Here is a 21065-nt window from a genome sequence, read left to right on the forward strand (position 1 = left end):
GCTCCGTTGTTGTTTATGTCAAAGTGCTTTCCAGGACACCAACACATTAAAGTACCTAATGTAAAAATAATAATAATAAAAACGTAACGATTAAAACAAAAATGTAAATCCTTATTGGCCGAGTATGCCTATATACACATCCAAGAAATGTATTCTCTGGATTTAATCCATTCACTTGGAGTTGTCGGCAGCTAGGGGAAGTTTGGAAGTTTAGGGAGTTATTTGCTTTGCTCAAGGGCACGTAGGGAATGAACCCTATAGTCTAAAATCCATTCCTTTAACCACGAGGCCATGGCTTCCTGCATTTGTACTATGAGAGAGTGACGAGCCAAAAGAACAGTATCCACGCTCAGTGGATTAAAGTGGTTCAGAACCACGGTCAGCTCCGCGCTGCTGGGTGGTTTACTCCAAACTGGTTATGCTCCTATGTGTGTCTGTGTCAGGCTGCATCCTGCTGGGGATGGCTGCTGCCATCAAGGAGTGTCATTGCTATGGGGTGGGGGTGCCTGGTCTGGTCTAGGTGGGTGCTGCATGTCTAAGTAACATCCACACCAATGAATACCAGGTCCAAAAGCAGAACATTGTATTGTCACAAGATGGTCAGTGTTATTTACTTCTCCTGTCAGTGGTTTTAATGTTGTGGCTGATTGGTGTAGCTTGGTCATATTTTGCAACGAAGCTGCAATAAGATAATCTGATAATTATTTGATCATACTGTTGCTGCATTAGAATGAGGAACTACAGCTCAGCACAAGCTGAACAGAAGTGATGGATGTGAGGAAAAAAATGTGACATTTAAAATAGTTAAGTCTCTGTAGGACTTTAACATGAGACATTAGATATTAAGAAATAAAAAATAAAAACAGCATGAGCTCATACAATCTCAAGAGATCAAGGCTGGTGATTCACAGTACATATAAAATCATGGTTTCTCTAAAGAACCATTAAGGCACAGACAATGCTCCCCCCCAACACGACAGAGTCTATGTCAGGAGGAGTTCCTCTCTCGGTGGACTTCGACAGTCCTGAGGACTATTTCATCTTTATTTTCCAGCTTCTGTTCGCTACAACTACTGTTGTCGTAGCTGGAACAGTAGTCATTGGTATCTTGGCCACCAGAGCGCTGCGCCTTCAAAACAGGTTTATTTTCATGCTGAACACTAGTATTTGTGACACGCTGGTCGGGTTTTCAGTGTATTATCTGGGTCTGTTTGATGTTCAGGAGGGCTATCCGTCTAGAAACGGAACTTACAATGTGTTACCGTCACTTCTTGGGGTCAATATTTTGACGTTTTTGTTCGCACAATTTGACCGCTATTTCGCCGTGTGCCACCCTTACATTTACAGCCGTTTCATAACAAGACAGTTTGTGATAGGCATCAACATCTACTGCTGGCTTTACAACTCTGCTCACTTGCTCGCCAGGAATTTGATACCACTTTCCAAAGCCATACAGCTGTACGTCTTCAGCATCGTCTTCTTTCAACTGATCGTGCTCACGAAAGTGGCCATGACCATCAAACTGTATGTTATAGCCAGGTACCAGGTAGAGAGAGACCCTCCCAGCGCCGAGAAAGAGAGCAAGAAAGAATCACTGAGAATAATCATATTTGTTGTCATAAGCTTCCTGGTGTTGTGGTGCCCCTCTTTTGTTAATATCGTCATTAGATTTTTTGTAGGAGGAGGGCTGACTTTTAGGAACGAGGCCACCAACCTTTTCGCCATCATGGCTCGTTTCAACGCCGTGTGCACGCCTTCCGTGTACATCTGGGGGAGTCCGGCTCTGAGAGAAGCCGTGAAGAAGACAGTGTGGGGCAGACTGTGCCCACGATGCAAGAACAGGTAAGAGCTGCAGGCTCTGCACGCACGGTTCAAGCCATATGAACATATATTTGTGATGTTTCTGCAATCACTGCTCACGAAAATGATCTGTGACCCTTTCCTTCAGAGTCGGCTCCTGTCATGGGAAGGTACCCCAATAATTCCTGGAAATAACAAGGACCATGAAGACAGCATTGATAAAATCCGCATTAACATAATCACCTGTGATTTTTGTCAGCTCTTACTCTCTGTCTCTTTCTGTCTCCCTGAACGATTTCTATCAAAACTATACTTGATTTACAGCCAGAGGTTTTACGCACCGTTTTCCTGAATCGCTTTAACGGATCATACAAGATCGTAGGCTACATGTTTCACCTCAGTTAGCTGTTGATTCAGTGACAGTGTCAAACTGGTCATTTGTAAATTTTATACCGCGCTATAGTCAGAAGATAGTGATATACTGAAGTTGATATTCGCAGCAGAGGGGGATGAAAAAGTGGTGAGGGAAAATCATGCCGATGAAAAGTGAAGTAGCCTTCAGTAAACTGTCTGATCTGATGATGATTAACACGACTAACTGTAATGGTTTAAAAAGCAGTAGAACATTTTTAAATGCTTTTTTTATTACTGATGTTTCCAGTTTTGTTTGCAGTCATGGTAAAAATCGTCTCTCTTCTTGTCCGTTGCGCTGTCCACGTGTGAGGTGCTGAACAGAATATGAAAATGTTCCTAACACAGCATGTTGAGTATACGGTTTGTACGTTTTTTCTGTAGTTTCTTCGTGTAAAGTTTGAACACGGACGAGTTAATATTTCTCCAAGAGCGCGCTCAGCGAAGCGCAACTGAAACATTTCAAAACTATTTGCAGTTGTATTAAATCTCTTAAGTAATGTTGTGGTTCATTATTAGCGAGTCCACAAATAATTGATGGAAACAAATCTGGAGACTGGAAGCAAAGCGGCGTTACTGATTCGGAAAAAGTGTTACTGAAAACATGAATGCTGTATGTGTGGTCAAAAAAGCAGAAGCAGACCCAAAAAAATAAAAAAATAAAAAAAAAATAAAAAAATGTACATGTGCTGTAAAGTTGTCTGAAAAAGTAAACAAGCATAAACAAGTACTTGGTACTTGTTTATGCTTATTTACTTTTTCTTGGTACTTGTTTATGCAAAAGTTTCATTTTCCATACATGTCTCATCAGAGAGTCACCCACGTCAAAAGGTTAAAGCAGACCAACAGGAATTTCTACAGTTTGACCAGAGAGAAGACTCTGCATGTGTTGTATTAATTGCACATCATTATTATATTAAATCTCTTAAGTAATGTTGTGGTTCATTATTAGCGAGTCCACAAATAATCGAAGGAAACAAATCTAGAGACTGGAAGCAAAGCGGTGTTACGGATTCGGCTGTTAATTGTTGTGGTTTGTGATAAGTCTGTGAGTTTTTTTCTTTGTAAATCAAAATAAAATGTAGCTAGATAAAACGTGGATCGTGGAAAGAGAAATTAAATGATTTGCCTCGTTGTTGTTTATATCAAGATGTAAAATTAAAAATGCCTGGATTGTATTCATCCACTTGGAGTTGTGGGCAGCTACGGGAAGTCTAGGGGGTTATTTACTTTGCTCAAGGGCACACAGGGAACGAACCCTACAGTCTAAAGTCCACTCCTTTAACCACTTGGCCATGACTCCCTGCATTTGTACTATGAGAGAGAGACAAGCCAAAAGAACAGCATCCACGCTCAATGAATTAAAGTGGTTCAGAACCACGGTCAGCTCCACGCTGCTGTTTTTTTTTTTTTTTTTTTAAATCCAAACTGGCTATAATAATTTACTTTCCATAAAGGGACGAAGAAAGAAACGTGTGTTAAATAATAAATCACTACATGAGAAGGAAGAAACAAACAGGGCGTCATTATTATCAGTTTTCAACCAATCACTCTGCTCCTACACGTCATCCAATAATCTATATATTAAAAAAAACAACAACTTTAAAACCACTGGGTCTGCATATATGTGTGGCCCGTGTCGCAGCTCAGAGTCTCCTACCATGCTCCTCTCCGTCAACATAACCCTCCTCCCTCTGAGCGTCGACTTCAACAGTCCGGGGGACTACTTTCTTTTTCTTTTTCACACCTTGTCCGGGGTGAGCACCGTGGCTGTGGCCGGCTCCGTTGCGTGCGGGATCCTCGCCACCCGGTCGCTGTTAAGACAAAACCGCTTTCTGTTCATGCTCAACTCGAGCATATGCGACACCCTGACCGGCTGCAGCATTTTCTACCAGTATCTCTTCGACGTGCGGGTCACGTTCCCGTCTAAAAACGTGACCGATTACATTTTGCCTTCCTTTCTCGGGGTTAACATCATGACGTTTCTATTCGCCCAGTTCGACCGGTACTTCGCCGTGTGCCACCCTTTCTTTTACGGCCGCTTCATCAGCATCAGAGTCACTGTGTGCGCCAACGGGTTCTGCTGGTTGTACGTTTATGGTCAGCTGATTGTGCAGTTTATCGTGCCCCTGTCTAAAGCCATACAGATGGAGCTGTACAGCAGAATAAGCTTGCAGGTGATAATCGTAGTTAAAGTGACCATGACGGTTAAGCTGCTCGTCGTGGCCAGGCACCAGCTGCACCGAGAGCCGCCGGGCCCCGAGAGAGACAGTAAGAAAGAGTCCCTGTTGATCGTAATAGTGGTGGTCACGTCTTTTCTGGTGCTCTGGAGCCCGGCGTTGATCTACAGGATCGTGTCTCGTCTGACAGGTGTAGACGTTTACTTTAAAAACGACGCAGCGGACCCGGTGAGGTTTTTATCCAGCGGCAACGCTCTGTGCACCCCGTCCCTCTACCTGTGGGCCAGTCCGTCGCTCAGAGCAGCCGTGAGGAAAACTGTGTGGGGCAAAATCTGCTGCTGCCGCTGCAAAGGACCCAGAAGAGTGGCTAGGGTGGTTGATAGAAAAGTGTAACTCGTGCTCTGTTTGGATTGAGTCTAAAGTTGTATTTACTGCAAGTCCTGGCAGATTTTAAATTAAAGATGACCTTTCCAAGTAACTGCATTATTAACAGGACAGTAAAGAAGACAAGGGATGCCGGTGTAGTTAGTTACTCACTTGATCATTTAAGAGGATGTAGTTTATGGTGCCCTTAAACTGCTTTTCTGTTTTTAGCCTAGCCCGCAGACTAAAAGCGGACTGTCAAAACAATAGGAACACATATGCACCACAAACCACAGCCGTCAGTCTGAAAACACAAATGAATCATCAGCTTTCAGTTGCATTGAACTAATGTTAATTCCCATAACCTTAATGAAGATAAGACTGTTATCTTAATGAGCTGGCAAGAGAGTGTATTTAAATATGAAGACGTAATAGAAAACATCTAAACCTACACGTTTTTTTTTTTTTTTTTTTTTTTTAAACTAAGCTGACAGCTACATTAGGGTTTTAATAAGGTAAAAACTAAAACCCAGCAATACCTGTAGCCTAATTACTAACTTCTGTTTTGAAGCAGATTTGTTCAAATTGTGGAAATTTTGGCTACTTCACTCAAACGTCCCTGAAACCAGTTTACAATACAAACTTAATATTGGCACAGCACTGAGACAGGATCATGGGATATTAACAAGTCATTTCAGATAGCATCAATGACTGAGTTATATTCTCATCGCAAAAGACAGAGCTGGAACGGCTACATGGAAAATACCTTTGATGTAATTTGGGATGATAAACAGGGGACTGAAGATGTTTTTGGTAAATGTGGGATTCTTTGAGTTCGCTCTAAAACTCCACTGAAAGTCACGCAGAGTGTGATTAGTATAGAATCATGAGTGATCAGGTACTTTTTGGGGTCAGAGATCCATCCTCTTGGTTTGGGATAAACAAACAAACTTAACGCAGTAAGGCAGTAAATATAAATGTTATACTAAGATCATATATTTTCCTGACAGTTTAAGCGCTTGTTCTGATATCGCTGGTCTGCCGCTCGCTGCTGCAGGAACGCCGGCACTTCCTTTTATTCTGCATTTTTATTGTTATGTTATTATTGTTATTGCAGTTTAGTTTCAGGCCATCAATACAATCTTTTCAATTTTCAACAGGCAACTTTGTTGGCAAAGAATGTAAGAAAGCAAAATACTGTGGAGAATTTGTGACTTTTAAGAGAACAAGTAATACAGGATCATCTACACCGCCCATTACTACTCTGAGCTTTACAAGAACTGGACTCCAGGTTACTTTGAGCAGGAAACAATGTTTAAACTATTTATGCTATGTCTCTGAAATATAATTCTTACTATTATTATTTTCAGCAAGGCTGTTTTCTCTCGCTTGGTGTACGTATTTTGGAATCATTTCATCAATCTTATCTTATCTAAACTGATTTAACCACATTAAAGGTTGAAAACATGAATGCTGTATGTGTGGTCAAAAAAGCAGAAGCAGGCAAAAAAATAAAAAAAAAATGTACATGTGCTGTGAAGTTGTCTGAAAAACTGAGAAAGGTAATACATGGTATTTGTTTATGCAAAAGTTTCATTTTCCATTTATTTATCATTAGAGAAGGAATGTCCATTTCTCATCAGAGAGCCGCCCACGTCCAAAGGTTAAAGCAGACAAACAGGAATTACAGTTTGACCAGAGAGATCACTCTGCATGTGTTGTATTAATTGCACATCAAAATTTTGTGTGATCTAATCATGTGTACATGTGTTAAATTTATTGAGTCATCACCGGGGCATGTGAAGTTGTTTGACTGATTCTGATTCTATCACCACAAATTTCCTTATTGAGAGTGTATTATTACTGTTGACAGGGTGAGCACTGATGAAAGATTGATTACTGGGTGAGGAAGTGGATGAAGAGGTGGGTGAGTAATTTCTACCAAAGTGTCCACGGGGGCTGCTTGAGTGGGAACGAAGCCAGAGCGGAGACATTGACCGGAATTGAAATGACTGCCCAAGGCAATCCTTGTCTCTGAAGAGATCGTCTGATCATCATCCTGTGACACACGGAAGAGGAGCAGTTAATTCTGATATTAGACTAATGCTTAAATAAAACAGGTCTGAATGATTTTCTTTTGAGTGTCTCTCTTACCCGTCGCGTCCCAGCAAGAATAGGGCAGGTATGTTCGGTTTGGCAGCGCTTCCATCGGTGACCATATCAAGGTACTGACTGTCATTGTCCTCTGCGTTATCAGCAATCAGAACAGCTTTCCCTCCCGCTTCCTCCACATGCCGGGCCTTTTGTACGAAGGAGCAACCTCTGGGGTGCACAAAAAAGTAGAAAGAAATGTGAGAAACTATTTCAAAATCTGCCACAAACACTGGTTGTAAAAGCACATTTAACACGTCTCACCATAGAATAAGCGCCATAATTACATCTGCAAATGATGTCTACATACAACTCTGCTTATGACACCTGAGCGTGGGTAAGACTTTTTCTGTCGAATGCCAAACTATGAGCAAACTATTGTTGGTCAGAAGTCACCGGTTACACAAGAATCTGGTTATTGATGATTCAATATCAAAATTACTTTTGAGGTTAAGAAGGTTTGACGTCAATATCTTTGTGTGTGTTTCGCAGTGTACAACCCATGTATAACTTGGTTTAGGAATAGATAAACTATATAAACCTGTCACATGCGGAAGCCTGAAGGATCTTATGTGTGTATGCGGCAGGCTGTGTGAGTTGAAGGAGCTCAAACTGATCTCTTAAGGCTGTGACACTCTTTCTTCAAGCGGAAACTCGGCTTTAACCTGTTTCCTTTCCTATCCCTGCACTGTTCAACCGGTTTGATCTCAGCTTCCATATTTCCCGACTGGTTTGTGTTCACGTAGTCGATGTGCTGAAGCACGTGTGCGTACCCCCTTTCCACCAGGATCACTTGTCCCTGAATGTTTTCTGTGTCTTTCATGTCCGAGCAGCCGTCAGCGGGGTCTGCGGGGACGAGAAAGATCTCGTCGTAAGATGAAGTCTGAGGAGCAAAGGAGAGAATGAGAGGCAAACAGAGGGTGACAGCGGATGCATGCGCTGGACACAACTCAGAGTACTCACGAAAACTCCTCCAAAATCTTTTGCAGGTGCTGCACTGAAGATGTACCCTATCTCCTCAGGGCTGATGACACGGAAATACAGCAGTTCATTTACCCCAAGACCTGGAGATGTGCACACAAGAAAATTCTCACCACAGATAGGATGTGGTCGAGACGAGAACTGCATCATCAAAACTATAAGTCAGTGTTTGTCAGCCACACAACAGGGTAACATGAGATGGAAATTTACAGTGAATGACTCAGTTCACCCTAAGAACTAGCAAGTGACCAATAGTCATAATTACCATAAAAACGAAGCTAAAACCAACTGTTAGCTAAATGAAATGTTTGCTAGCATGTTTTATTGCGCTCACCCGACATGCTGCTGAACTGCATGAAAACACTCCACAGGTATAAAACTAAAGCTGTCGTCCGAGCCACGTTTGCCATGTTCAAGACATTTGTAGGCCTCTACAGCGTGACACAGGTGCGACTTCAGTGCAATGGTTTTAAATTAGAGTACAGCGTTGGGTCCATTTCTAGCTGTGCATCTGTTACTGAACAACAGACCTGCGGGTTTAGAAACCACTTCCGGGTGTCTTTTTCTTGCGCATGCGTACACGCGCAAACCTGGGTTAACCAGACAGGCGGCTGCAGAGCAAAAAATAGATGAGGCCCCTTTAGCCTCGTTTTTCTTTTTCTTTTTTACATCTATTACAACACCTGAATATGTGCTTTTAGGCTTCTTTTTGCAGGCTTTCATAAGAGGTTTGATGCCACTCATAACTCCATGATCGTACTAGTTTAGCCTTCCTTCACCCTTTTCTCATAACACAATATGTATTGTTTGGCTAATCCATACAAAAAAGTGTGAGGGTTGTGTGTCTGCCAGTTGCACCATCTAAACCAATAGATATATATGGTTTGGAATTAAATCAACTACAAAAGCAGCCATACCTAAATACGCTGTACCAAAATATACTTTCGAAGTGTTCGTACATATGAAATGCTGTTTAGTAATAAAGTCCTTTAATTATAAATTGCATGAATTTTTCACAGTATACAAGTTTTACAAAACATCACGTCGGCAGATATAAATACAACCATGTAACACTTGTGTAAGCATTACTCTTTCTGGAGGGTAACAGCAAACATTTGTTATTTTTTTCTACTCTTAGCGTGTCCCATTAAGCATCGTAACAGTCTGATACTGAGCCATCACACCATTCTCAGTGCTGGGACCCTGAAATCAGATAAAGGGAACTGGGCCATTATACATTTTTTCATTTACGACAAGTCCAAATATCTTCTGTGAAAAGGGAATACTCACAATAAGCACAGTTCTGTGATACAAAGGTGTCAAATTTTAAACAATCACCACAAATCCACCCTCCATACAAAGAAGGAAATTCATAATATTGACTTAATTGAAGAACAGTTTTAACAAAAACTAAATATCCTGACCTTCATGTAGCCAGTATTTGTTGGTTGTATTTAGCCAGGCAACTGAGGTAAATTCACAAACAAGAGACATTTGGGCTGAATAAGAGGAAACCATGTCACGCTTCAGTTTACAGCTTTCAGAAATCCCCTCCAAAACACTTACCATGTGCAGGGTTTTATTCTTGAAACTGACCCAACAAATCAATGCTTGATTACTTTGCATATGAACAGCACAAACATTTTTACACCAATCCCAAAATGTTCACAGTCGTGTTGAGCATATTCTTTTCAAAATGCCTGACTCCGCTCAGAGTTTTTAGTTTTTTTTTTCTTCCTTCTCTTCTTGCAGTTGTCGAAGTACCCAGACGGTATCTCTGGGCAGCAGTATTTCGCCTGGTTTTTGCATTTGCAAAGCTTTTTCCCTGTTTTCACCTGCAACAAGTTCACGACAGGTTAGCGCCTGAAACGATTATTTGAAAGTTAAACAAGCAATGCTTTATGTCTTAGCAAATTTGAAATGTAAAAGTCAGGTTGCCCTTGCAAGTTCTAGCCATGAATATCTAAAAATCTTATCATACTCAAGTGGTAGTGCTAAGTGTTAATCTTTGTCTATTTTAAGACACGTTATTTCTCTTCCTTTATTGATAAGCTGTCATCAAGTACGTTAATTTACTTTCACTTTTCAGGAGTATTTCTGTTGGACATCAGTTTGCTTACATTGTTCCGGGGATAAAAATGGATAATATTACCAGTCAACGCAGAAATTTTATAGGTTACTGTACGATAAACGTTTGCTTGACTTCTTTGTTCGCTATAATTAGCTAGACGCAAGTAAATCGCTGCTGATGATATTAATGTGCTAAAAATATTAGCATTATACTGTATCTGACAGCCTCTGAGAGAGTGAGCCTCTAACCCTGTTTGCCTTTATGTCACAGCACCTATCCTGTTTGATATCTGATTGTGTGTATATAAAACAGCTTTTACTTTTTAAAATACTTCGTCTGTGTTATATATTGCTTTCAAAAAATTCATCTCAGACCTTCTGTTTTGTCCATGACTAAGTATCATCAGAATGCACAGCATGCACCCTCAGTGACTAATGTTTCTAATATGTTGTCCTGCACATAGATAGACAGATAGACAGATAGACAGACAGATAGATAGATAGATAGATAGATAGATAGATAGATAGATAGATAGACAGATAGACAGATAGATAGATAGATAGATAGATAGATAGATAGATAGATACTAAATTTATCCCGTGGGATAAATTTAATTTACTTTAAATGGAAATTTCTGTTTGTCATTGTCTGTACGTGTAACATGAGCAACACATAAATGAAGAAGGAGTGTGTACATATGAGGAAGGAAGCACAAAGCTCTTTTAATAGCCATTTGTTTAGCACTGCAGCAAACCACCAAAATACACAGAAACACCAATACACTTATACAGAAGTAACAAGGACAAGAAAAAAAAACCACAACATGTGAAAGTCTGTCTAAGGTGCAGACTAAACTGGGCTCCTCCAGTATATAAGATAACCGGTGATTCATTCTGAATAGTTGATTACGTAAATGTGAACGCCCATAAATGGACAAAAGTACAGAAGTCTGCGTAACCACATCTTACACCGACTGATTCAATTTAAAACTGAATCACAGAAGTAGCTGTGTTGTGGAACCTAAACGGTGTACTGATGTTTAGTGTCTACATTTTCTGCTCATAAGGACTTAAAATTGGTCAGTAGTGCTATAGTTTGAAGTCCTTTACAATTTCTTATCCTAAAGTGGTGTTTGCTTTACTTTTTGTGTGTATGATTTCGAAATAAATAATAAATATATATACAAATAAATAGATTTAAAGTTAGAGTACGGTCCCAAATAAGATGAACAATGAGTGTGTGTTGTACTGACTTTCTGTAAATAAAACCTGGCGAGTGCTACGCTATCTCCTGGCCATCAGTATGTGAGAGTCCCAGATAGAGACGGGACAGGAACACAATGTGAAAAACAGGTGGGAGGACGTGAGAGGACACTGCAGACATGTAAGAACAAAGAAAGAGCAAGAGCTGAGAGCACTAGGCTCGAGTAATTTCAGTAGGTTACATTTTTCCAGGGAGTCCACTGACTCCAGGAGGAGAACACCAGTGAGTCTCTGGAGCGGACCCTCAGCTTGCTGATCCTCTTCGGTATCAGGGTAGATGAAGAGCGCTTAGTCTAAAGTCAGACAGGAGACACGGGGAGAGAAAAATGAAACGTTGAGAATGAAAAGCATTTAGACTTGACAAGAGTTTGTTTCTGTGAAGGCTCTGTGTGCGTACCTCGCCGTTGTCTTTAAACATGTATTCAATCTCATGCTCTAGACTGAAGAAACTGTGAGGGGTTGACCAGCTGGATGGCGGGTCGATGGTCACGTTCAGGTCCTGCTCCACCTCCTGACACTTGACAATCGTGGGACTATCGGGCTGAACTGGATCGGGTGCAACAGTGAAAACATTTTTTAAAAAATCACTATGTGTATAATTCAAAAAATTGAAGTTTAGTCATAACGGTTCTAAGGATAAGGGTCAAAGGGATAAAGTATCCTTAGACCATTATGACTAAACTAACTGTTAGTATTAAAATATCATCCTTCCAAATCAGTGTTGGCATTTAGCCTTGTATCTTTTGAATTACACTGTGCCTGTGAACTTCAAAATCTGCTCTTTACGTGACAATCTTCTGCCTTTAACGCCTTTAATGCTGCTCAGTTTCACTCAGCTCACCAATGTCTCTGAGATAAAATCTCTTGGTTCTCTTGAGGATGGAGTTGTCGATGATGGCCTCAGCAGTGAGTTCCAGCATACTGCTTTCCTCAGCGTATGGTGAGAGGGTGTGGGACAGCTCAAACTGGAATCCCCCCTCCTTGAGCTGGTCACTGCTGCTGACCCAGCTGCATGACTTCAGACCTTGGCTGCTACAGAAGCAAACAGAGACTGGATGAAATGCTGCAGGTAACTCAGAAAGACATGTTTTTTTCCTGGCTTTAAACACCGTGAGCTGCAGTTTTGACTTCTTTACTCAAATTTCTCTGTGCTGTTTTTTCTTTACCAGTCACTTCCCAGTCCAAGGCGCAGCGCTGTGGGTTCTTCGCGGGTCCAGACGCAGGTGAAATTGCAGTCGTAAGACTTTGCCCGACAAGTGAGGAGAGAATCTACAGGGACAAATTTGTAATGGGAAAAGATTTTAATATTACAGTACATCAGCGTGTGCTAATTTTCAGTATCAGACTTAAAAGTGTCTCTGTCAGTGCTATACAGGCTGTGTATAGGCACTGTAAGACTGCCTAATTGAGACATTCCTATCATTTTCAGTGTACAAACAGAACAACAAATAAAAAAACAAGAGAACCTCACCAAACTCTTCATCCACCTCACTCTCAGGCAGCAGATGAGTGGATGACAACATCTCCTCTCCTCTCCAGCAGCTGTATTCTCCCAGCATGGGCGCCTCTACGTCTGAGACTTTCAGATTTTGACCGTGCTGCTTGATGTTGTCCTCAAAACCGCTCTCCTCTACCGGTGCGTCGTCAAACTTCCATGTGACAGCTCCTTCGGTCTCCGTAGCGCAGGTCAGTGTGACTGGATCTTTATCGTTCATTTTTGCCACCACGTCTACACGAAAGAAGACATGTACAGACAGGTAGGAACGTGCATGCGTGAAAATACATACATTGTCAAGTCAAGACCATTTGAGATAAGCCAAAATTGTTAGAAGAATTTGAACAAGACATACAGTTTTGAGGAAAGGGGCTGAGTCCATGTGCTCCTGTGAGGCTGGCGCACAGAAGCCCAAATATCCACAGGGACAGGGTCTTCTGAGGGATTAAAAATTGATTAATTATCCTGTTATTTGCCAGTCAGTATTGTCCATTTCATCTTTGTTTGGTAAAGAAAGCATAAATCTGTACATGGGACATGTCAGACGGCTAAATGCATTCAATTTGGAAAATGTGTTACAGTGCAAAATGACAAGAATAACAACGTTGGTCATTTGCTCCTGATTCTGTTATTAACATACATACAGTAAAATGCCACACAGACTGAGCAGATTAATCAGTAAACAGTGGTATATCAGGCATCTAATTCCCTGCTTTGAATCCCAGTAGTTAGTACTCACCATCTGGATGGCGTTATGCTGAATGTGAGGCTTTAAAAAAGCAAGAGCAGAAGTTCATCCGTGTCAATCCTGATGGTTGTATGCTCCAACAGCTCACTGAGCATAATTTTTATAGGGTTGAGAGCCGCTTGCATCATCGTCATCATCATCATCACCATCACCACCATCACTACCACTGTTTTAGCACCTTTGTAGGTGAGACAGAAACTGACCAATATAGTAGACTGATAAGAACGCTCTGATGGCAGGCTGTGCATTTCCTCTATGCTGTTTTGCATGTCAAATTTCGTAAACACATAAACTGTGAGTTTCGAATGTGATGGACTGAGAGATAGAGACATATATGTGTGGGTGTTCACTGAGGTGGGGGGTTGCCCTCAACTTTTATGGAGAAATACTGTAGCGTAACACTGCATGTGAAAGGCTATTTTTCTAATTAACATACCTGGAACACATTTTCAGTCTTTATAGGAACCAAATATCTGTTTTCTTCTGTGATATATATTATATCTTTAATGATCCATTGTGAATTACAGACACAGGTAGATATTCTTATAATTAATTCACTTTTTTAGTCACTGATTGCTGTTTCTCAAACATTTTTGCTTTTAATACAAGAAAGGCTTTTGGATCGTTAGTCACTCAGTGAAACCAAACTGAACATGTCAAGCTGGGCTTTGAGAAATACGGCATTTTTCACCGTTTCCCCGCACTTTGAAGAAATAAGATTTATTAAGTGAAGGAAAAAAAATGCACATCTTTGCATTGATTATACTTCCTAAATCCTAATCGAATTCCAACTTTCAATCCTGGACTTCCCAGAAATAATGGACAATTGTCTTGAGAAGACCAGCGCACGCATTTCACAAAAGAACGGGACTGACATCAGGACTTTCCCTGCCCATTAGTCATGTAGGGGCAACCCATTTTTTGTACAGCCAAATGTCAACTATGACAGAACTAGAACGAGACGTTCAGTTTTCACTTGAAAAATTGTATTTCTCCTCTCACCTACTGACCATGGATCACACGTTTCTGTCATGTGAAGTACCTACGCTGGAAGGCAGCGTTAATATCTGGCATCATAGTTTTCCTTTTTGTCTTTCGTAAGTTCAGAAAGTATATTCATGACTATCTAACGTCTACAGCATGACATGTGAATAGTAAATAGACTGCAGACCTACAATTCTGCGAAACCTGTTAGGTCATGTGAACATAAATAGTCGGTTTCAGGTTTCAGTTCCTTAAAAGCTTAATAGAATTATTTGTGTGTGTGCAGTAAGAGAGTCATTTAGATTACACAGAGGTAAAGTTATTTGCTGATATTCAGATCTAAAAAAGTTCCTACAGTGGTTCTATCCTATCCGTTATCTCTCCTATGGAGGCAGAAAACGTATCGTACACTTTATGTGTCGTCACTGCCTGGACGGATTTTCCAGTTTGACTTAATTCAGTCCTGAATTTGATCTAGTAACGTATGCTTTAACACTGTTTTTTCACTTAGCACTTTTCATGTCACAGTAGCGAAACATTTCAATTGTTATTTTAGTTCCAAGATGGTTTTGAGTCACCTGTTTTTCCTCTAAATTAAAAGGAAGAACAATGCCAGAAAGTCCCAGTCAGTGTGAAGAGTTACTTTCTTATGAACCCAAGAATTGAAAACATGTCCATATCTGATTTTACACTGTGTCCACCGCTATGTCGAGCCCCGAGGTCATTTCAGTTCAGATAACACCCAGCGATACTGCCTAAGGGGGGGAACAACCTCACCGCATATCGTGTGTTAACACATTTTGAGAAGTACATATTGCCAGCTGATATTCAGTGACAATGACAAAATACCCTATTGCATGATGTCAGAGATAGGGTCATAACTGTGCAAGCGTAAAACTCTCTTCTGCAAATATAACCTTTTGATAAACAGCTTGTTGCCAGCATTTCCATCAGAGCTTTAGTGATTTACACACTAAACACATTAAGCACAACATTATGACCTAATATTGTGCAGGTCTCCCTTTTTGCCTCCAAAACAGTTGTGACTAATCAGAGAAGGGACATGGGCCTTCTGAGGCAACAGAATGTTTTTGGGAAGGGGGTGGGTCCTATGGGTTCAGGGGAAGGGCCTCTGTGGATCATCCCACAGCTCCTTTATCAGTTTGGGATCTAGTGAATTTGGAGGCTCCCGGGGCATCATGCACGAAGGTTACGTGCGCACAAAAACGTTCCATACGCACAAAAACGTTCCGTACGTACTCGTTCACGGAAAAGTTCAGATGTATCAAGAGTGAAATGTCCGCGAATTTGTACGTGCCTCACGTCAACGCCATGGCTGGCGTACGCATGGCTTCTACAGTAGTTGAGCCTTTGGCGACACTTAATTCAATTCAATTCAATTCAAAGCACTTTATTTGTCCCCAAGGGGCAATTTAAAAAGGCGCATAGTAGTAGCTTATTCAAACAAGGGACAAGAGACACAGTCAACAACAAAAGCAGCACGCATACTGTACAATCAACCAGCACATATTCCACAGGCACACTGCACAATCATACACTGCATACCACATATCGTCATTCATCGCATAGTATTGGTTCTAAAAGTTCTAAGAGTTCTTAAAGTGCTTCCTTAGTGCTTCAATTAAAACAAGGTGCATAAGAGGCAGTTAAAATCATGTGTTCATTAGTCTGTTGTCATTCAAAAGCTGGACAGCCCTCGGGATGAAGGTTGCCTTCCTCCTCTGCGTCCGGCAAGGCGGACGCAGAGGAGGAAGGCACGTAGGGGGTTGTACCCACGGTGGGTACAACCCCCTACATATCGGTCCGTGTGGAAACAAAACTAAGGTGCACAGCTGACCACACCATAGTTCCTATTATTACAAAAACATTTTCATTCGATCAACTTACAGATCATATGTGATGCGCAAATGCAATTAACCAACATTGTGGCGCGTAGAGGACAGCGTGCCAACGAGTACATTTTTTGCGCACCTCCACTCCAGTGAGTAGCGTCTCGCTTTCTCTTAAGTTCTTCATTTTCTCCGTCTTACTCATTCTTACGTTTTCATTTTCCGATCGTGCAGAGACGGGAATCTCAGGTGCAGGGTCAATTTAAATAGAATTTCCATATTTTAAAGGGGCGTGGATAGGGAGGGGTCAGGTAGCCTACAACATGTGTGCTCAGTTCCACGTTGATTGGGATGTACAAAGGAAATGTGCTTCTGGATCTGAGCGTGCGCCGCGTTTTAGAAGGAAATCCACGCAAATCTTTGTACATGAGGCCCCTGGGGTAAACACCTTGTGCTGTTCTTCATGTTTTTTGAGCTGCTGGTGGGGGTGCCTGGTCTGGTCTAGGTGGGTGCTATTTGTCTAAGTCTATGCAATATTTTACAATTCAACCCGTGCAATATTACAGTTCAATCTGTGCAATATCCCTATCCAATTCTATTTCATCATTTATCTTTTATAGCTACTCTTTTTGCTCTTGTTATTTTTTATTCTGCATTTTCTGTAAGCTGTTGTAAACTGCAATTTCCCCATTGCGGGACTAATAAAGGCTTTTCTTATTCTTATTCATAAGTAACATCTACATGAATGCCAGGTCCAAAAGTTTCCCAGCAGAACATTGTATTGTCTCAAGATGGTCAATGTTATTCACTTCTCCTGCCAGTGGTTTTAATGTGATGCCTGATTGGTATACATGGGGAAAGCTACAATACTACCCGGTGCAGCAACTTAAAAGGTTAATTTAGGTTTCGCTTCGACACACAGATCTGAGAGATAGTTTCAGATAAATGACAAAAGGTGCTAAATTTCGATATGAAAATAAACTTGACCTTTTTTCTGCAAAGAGGAACATCGCTGGTCTGTGTTTGAAATAGTCCTACTGTATGTCTACACTAAATGTTTGCCTGGGTTCCTTTCTTCAGTATCATTGAGCAGACATGTTTTCAGCTATACAGAAGCTGCTGCCATCTACAAAAGCTTAAAAACGTGTAACACGCTTAATATTATTTTGTTTGGCTGCAAAATCTGTTTGGCCTACATTTATTGACTTTGTGCTGCTCTCCCTGAGAAAGCAACAACATTGAACTTTCTGTTATATTGGTATGAGTAATGATGGTTAATAAATGGCAGGACTATGTGTTGGCATAGACCAAACCACATGTTTGTGGTTTGCTTTTAAAAATGTAATGGAAATTTGCCAATAAACTGTACACTAAAAGTTGAAAAGAACTGATGAGGCAAAGAAATGACAAATTCAAATGTAATCTTTATTACAAGATTTACTCCACCTACACATTTAGGATGCGTGGGCATCACAATGCAGGACAGGCAGCGTGAGAAAGAGAACGGGTTTGCACATTCCACTGAATTAAATAAAATTTCACTTGAAGAACAAGTAACGGTTGGCATTAAAAGTTGATGTTACATCTGTTTGTAGACACAAAACTATAACGGATGAGCAAATTGTTGCTGTGCCGAAGTACAGTGAGTCGAGAGGAGCTCTGAAATATCTGCAGGTTTTTGTTAGTTTGCCTCGTCCTTCGACGCCTCATCGAAGTTTTCAACGAGATCTAGACGTGGAAACAATGGAAAAAGAGAGTTAAGGAAATGTGGTGGACAAACCAGTAACTGATCAAGAATGTGTTTCAGTAAACAACAGATTAAGAACACAACTGACTGATGAGTGATGCACAAGGCCACAACAACCGACTTGCTGCAAGAGCTGATTCGCAAAAGATATGCATTAATCTCAAACCCAACCAAACCAGCAGGGTGGCTTAAACCCAACTGTGAGATTTCTAATCTAGTTCCATTTCATTGTCTTGTTAAAACTGTAATGTAAAAGTAATGAGTAAATTCACACTGACATCAAGACTGAGTTTATTCAGGTACAGCTTTCTCATGTTTTTCTCAGTATAGTATGAGCTGTACTATTTCAAGTTACACAACCTACATTAATGTAAAGCTGTAGCAACAGGTTCCTTTCATTGGTTTCCTTTCCTTGTGGACAAGAAGCCACAAGTCAGCCCATTCCAAGCAACTTGTGAGTTATTTATGATTTAGTTAGACAACTCCTTTTTGACTTTTTGGCCCAACCCTGTGATACTTTCTATTAAGGTTACCCAAAACCTCTTGAACCCAGGGGTTGAGGATCGAGTCTCTGCATCGCTATTGACTGAACTAATAAGACAATAAAGTGTAGGTTTGACCCAGTCGAGAACATACTGAACCAGTACGTCTGCCGTTAATAATACTATAGTACAGCACACAATTAGTAATCTCTTTTGAAAAGAGATGTGTAAAATTGTTTACCTGGAACCTCATCATCTTCCTCTTCAACAGCAGCCATGGGGGCTTTGTTCTCTCCAGCTGTGAAGGCAGATAAGAGGTGACAACAAATTGTTAACGGACAGCACACAAAACTACTGATACAAACAGGTCAAGACAGAAGTGTTATGCATACCAGGTTTGGGCAGGCTCTCCGCCAATCTTCTGAGGCTTGTAAGACTGTCGGCTCCCAGCTGGTTTAGGATTCCTGGGAGCATCTCTGTGAGCTGTTTGTTCTCAGCGTGGCCTGTGATTGTGAAGGTGTTGGCGGCCAGGGATGCCTGAACCTTGGGGTTATTGAAGTGGATCACTGTGCCCTGGTTAGTGAACATATTCACCTGCAATGAAACACAAAACAAATGGGTGAGGGAAAAAAAGAAAGAAAAAGGGGAGTCGTCCTTTGATAACTAATCGTGTCACACTTTTATTTACCTTTATCTTAGTTAACTTTGCAATCTAAATAGTTCTATTTATCTTTAAAACACCAAAATAAAGTGATTTTACATTTAGCTTCATGTGTCACGTTATACGTTTATTACTGTTAATTGAAGAAACCCATCATAACCTTGCCAGTGTAATAAACTTATCTCATTTTGCTGTACATCACAGATATGATTTTCCGTACCTCCTCAATGCCAGAGATGTTGTTGACTCCGAGTTTCTTCAGGGAAAACTGCAGCTTCTTGTCATCTGCTGTGGCCGTTCTGTGCACCACCTTCTTCTTTCTGCGGGCTGAACCCTACAGAAGATCACACATTTTGCTGTGATATTTAGTTCCCAAACCAGTTCGGGATCATGGTAGTAACATAAGCAGCAGCAGGGACACCCAAACCTCCCGTGTCCACTAGCTTTGTCCGGCCCCCTCTGAGGGATTCTCAGCTACTCCTAAATCAGCCGGGGATGTAATCCCTGCCTAGCAGACCTCTAAGGGGAGGCGTTTTCTCATTTTCTGCATCCTTATCAGATGCCTGAACCACCTCAGCTGCCCCTCTCAGTGTGGAGGCGCAGCGGGTCCACACTGAGCGTCTTCTGTATATTATGTATACTCACCTTGCCTCCTATGCGGACCTGCGCCTGCAGTTTGTTAAGCTTCTCCTGGTTCATTATTGACTCCTTCATCTGGCATAAGAAATAACAAATAAGCATCAGCAAAATTCAATTGTTGCACAAAAATTCCAGTCATTTGGGTAAAAAAAAAGTCACTTTGGAAACACCACAGGAATACTTAATAGTCATCACAATAATACAGTGACAACACTAATATGAATGAGTCATTTGTGTTTTAGTGATTTTGTTTTAACACTGTCTGTCTAGCCTGTCTCATTTCAGTTTGAGAGACGAAAGTCACTGATAGATATATGCAAAATGTGTTACTGTCGAGTCAAACAAACTGGGGACTGTTAAAAGTGTAAGCACCTGATGTCTGATTTCAACAGTTCGCAGGAAAAATGAGGTTTGTAGTTACAATGAAAAGGAGAATCTAAAACTCCCCAATTCCCCCCCGACACCCCTCCGCCCACCGTATTGCATTTTGACGCAACAGACTAAAATGAATGCACAGCTGCCAGACGCCAGAAATAGCTGCACACTTTTTAAAGTCTCGGCTCAAAGCTCTGCGTGAATCGGACAGAGGTGCTCAGCTAAAGTTAGTGGCTAAGTAAGAAACGTTATCCCAAAGCACACAGGTATCAGTTAGCAATAACTTAACAAGCATACTCTTTCTAAACAGCACTGACGGAAATATTTGAGTATGTCCTTGTGGTTTATTTTACAGCTTTCAAGACTGGGAAGTTTAATAATAATAATAATAATAAAGATTATCTGTAAATAAGGCAATTGCACTACCGGCTAGTTAGCAAACCAAGCTAAACAGCTAGCTTGGGCCTCCTCAAATTGATGTTAGTATACCAGTACAACGTGAGCTGTAGTCGCATCTGAACGCTTAATGTGACACAGGGGGTGTTCATTTCTTGTCGAGGTAAAGTTATATGTGTCGGACACAGCTAAAAAACCGTAGACAGACACGAACTGACCTGGGAGTGTGTAAACACGCGGGTCACACAGTCGATAGAGGCTCGGAGAAAGGAGGGAAGAACGGAAGTGACGCACTCAGATGGCTAACTTGCCGGATGTCTACAATTATTTTTTAAATAATATATTAAACTTTTATTTTTCAAGTTGCAGGACCTACACCCATCCTTTATTTACGTTTACAGTACAAAATATATATTTTTAACTATTTAAAATATGAATAACATGCTTCTTGTACACAGCTCTGTTTCAG

At 41.0% G+C, this 21065-nt stretch overlaps 4 protein-coding genes across 4 annotated transcripts; 1 reads left to right on the plus strand and 3 right to left on the minus strand.

Annotated features, from left to right (window-relative positions):
- Positions 1-932: 932 nt before the first annotated feature.
- LOC311492540 (uncharacterized protein) lies at positions 933-1846 on the plus strand (the record flags this gene model as incomplete). Its single annotated transcript, XM_084550830.1, has 1 exon — positions 933-1846. The coding sequence occupies exon 1, from the start codon at positions 959-961 to the stop codon at positions 1844-1846; it is 888 nt and encodes a 295-aa protein (XP_084406956.1). The 5' UTR covers positions 933-958.
- A 3862-nt stretch (positions 1847-5708) lies between these two features.
- Positions 5709-8427, minus strand: LOC311492516 (protease-associated domain-containing protein 1-like). The gene is made up of 5 exons (XM_084550807.1): positions 8221-8427; positions 7869-7969; positions 7679-7788; positions 6909-7076; positions 5709-6813 (listed from the first exon to the last, which is right to left on the minus strand). Exons 1-5 carry the CDS (start codon positions 8294-8296, stop codon positions 6693-6695), a joined length of 576 nt encoding a protein of 191 aa, XP_084406933.1. The 5' UTR covers positions 8297-8427; the 3' UTR covers positions 5709-6692.
- Positions 8428-8769: 342 nt separating this feature from the next.
- Positions 8770-13793, minus strand: il12b2 (interleukin 12B 2). The gene is made up of 7 exons (XM_084551262.1): positions 13070-13793; positions 12691-12948; positions 12386-12488; positions 12061-12251; positions 11617-11765; positions 11402-11512; positions 8770-9721 (listed from the first exon to the last, which is right to left on the minus strand). The coding sequence occupies exons 2-7, from the start codon at positions 12932-12934 to the stop codon at positions 9578-9580; spliced, it is 942 nt and encodes a 313-aa protein (XP_084407388.1). The 5' UTR covers positions 12935-12948; positions 13070-13793; the 3' UTR covers positions 8770-9577.
- A 3907-nt stretch (positions 13794-17700) lies between these two features.
- LOC311492801 (transcription factor BTF3-like) lies at positions 17701-20892 on the minus strand. Its single transcript, XM_084551214.1, has 6 exons — positions 20815-20892; positions 19832-19900; positions 19407-19520; positions 18918-19119; positions 18767-18823; positions 17701-18024 (listed from the first exon to the last, which is right to left on the minus strand). Exons 2-6 carry the CDS (start codon positions 19898-19900, stop codon positions 17978-17980), a joined length of 489 nt encoding a protein of 162 aa, XP_084407340.1. The 5' UTR covers positions 20815-20892; the 3' UTR covers positions 17701-17977.
- Between the last annotated feature and the right edge of the window lie 173 nt (positions 20893-21065).

Source organism: Chelon labrosus, assembly GCF_963514085.1.
Source record: "Chelon labrosus genome assembly, chromosome: 9".
Classification (NCBI taxonomy): Eukaryota; Metazoa; Chordata; class Actinopteri; order Mugiliformes; family Mugilidae; genus Chelon; species Chelon labrosus.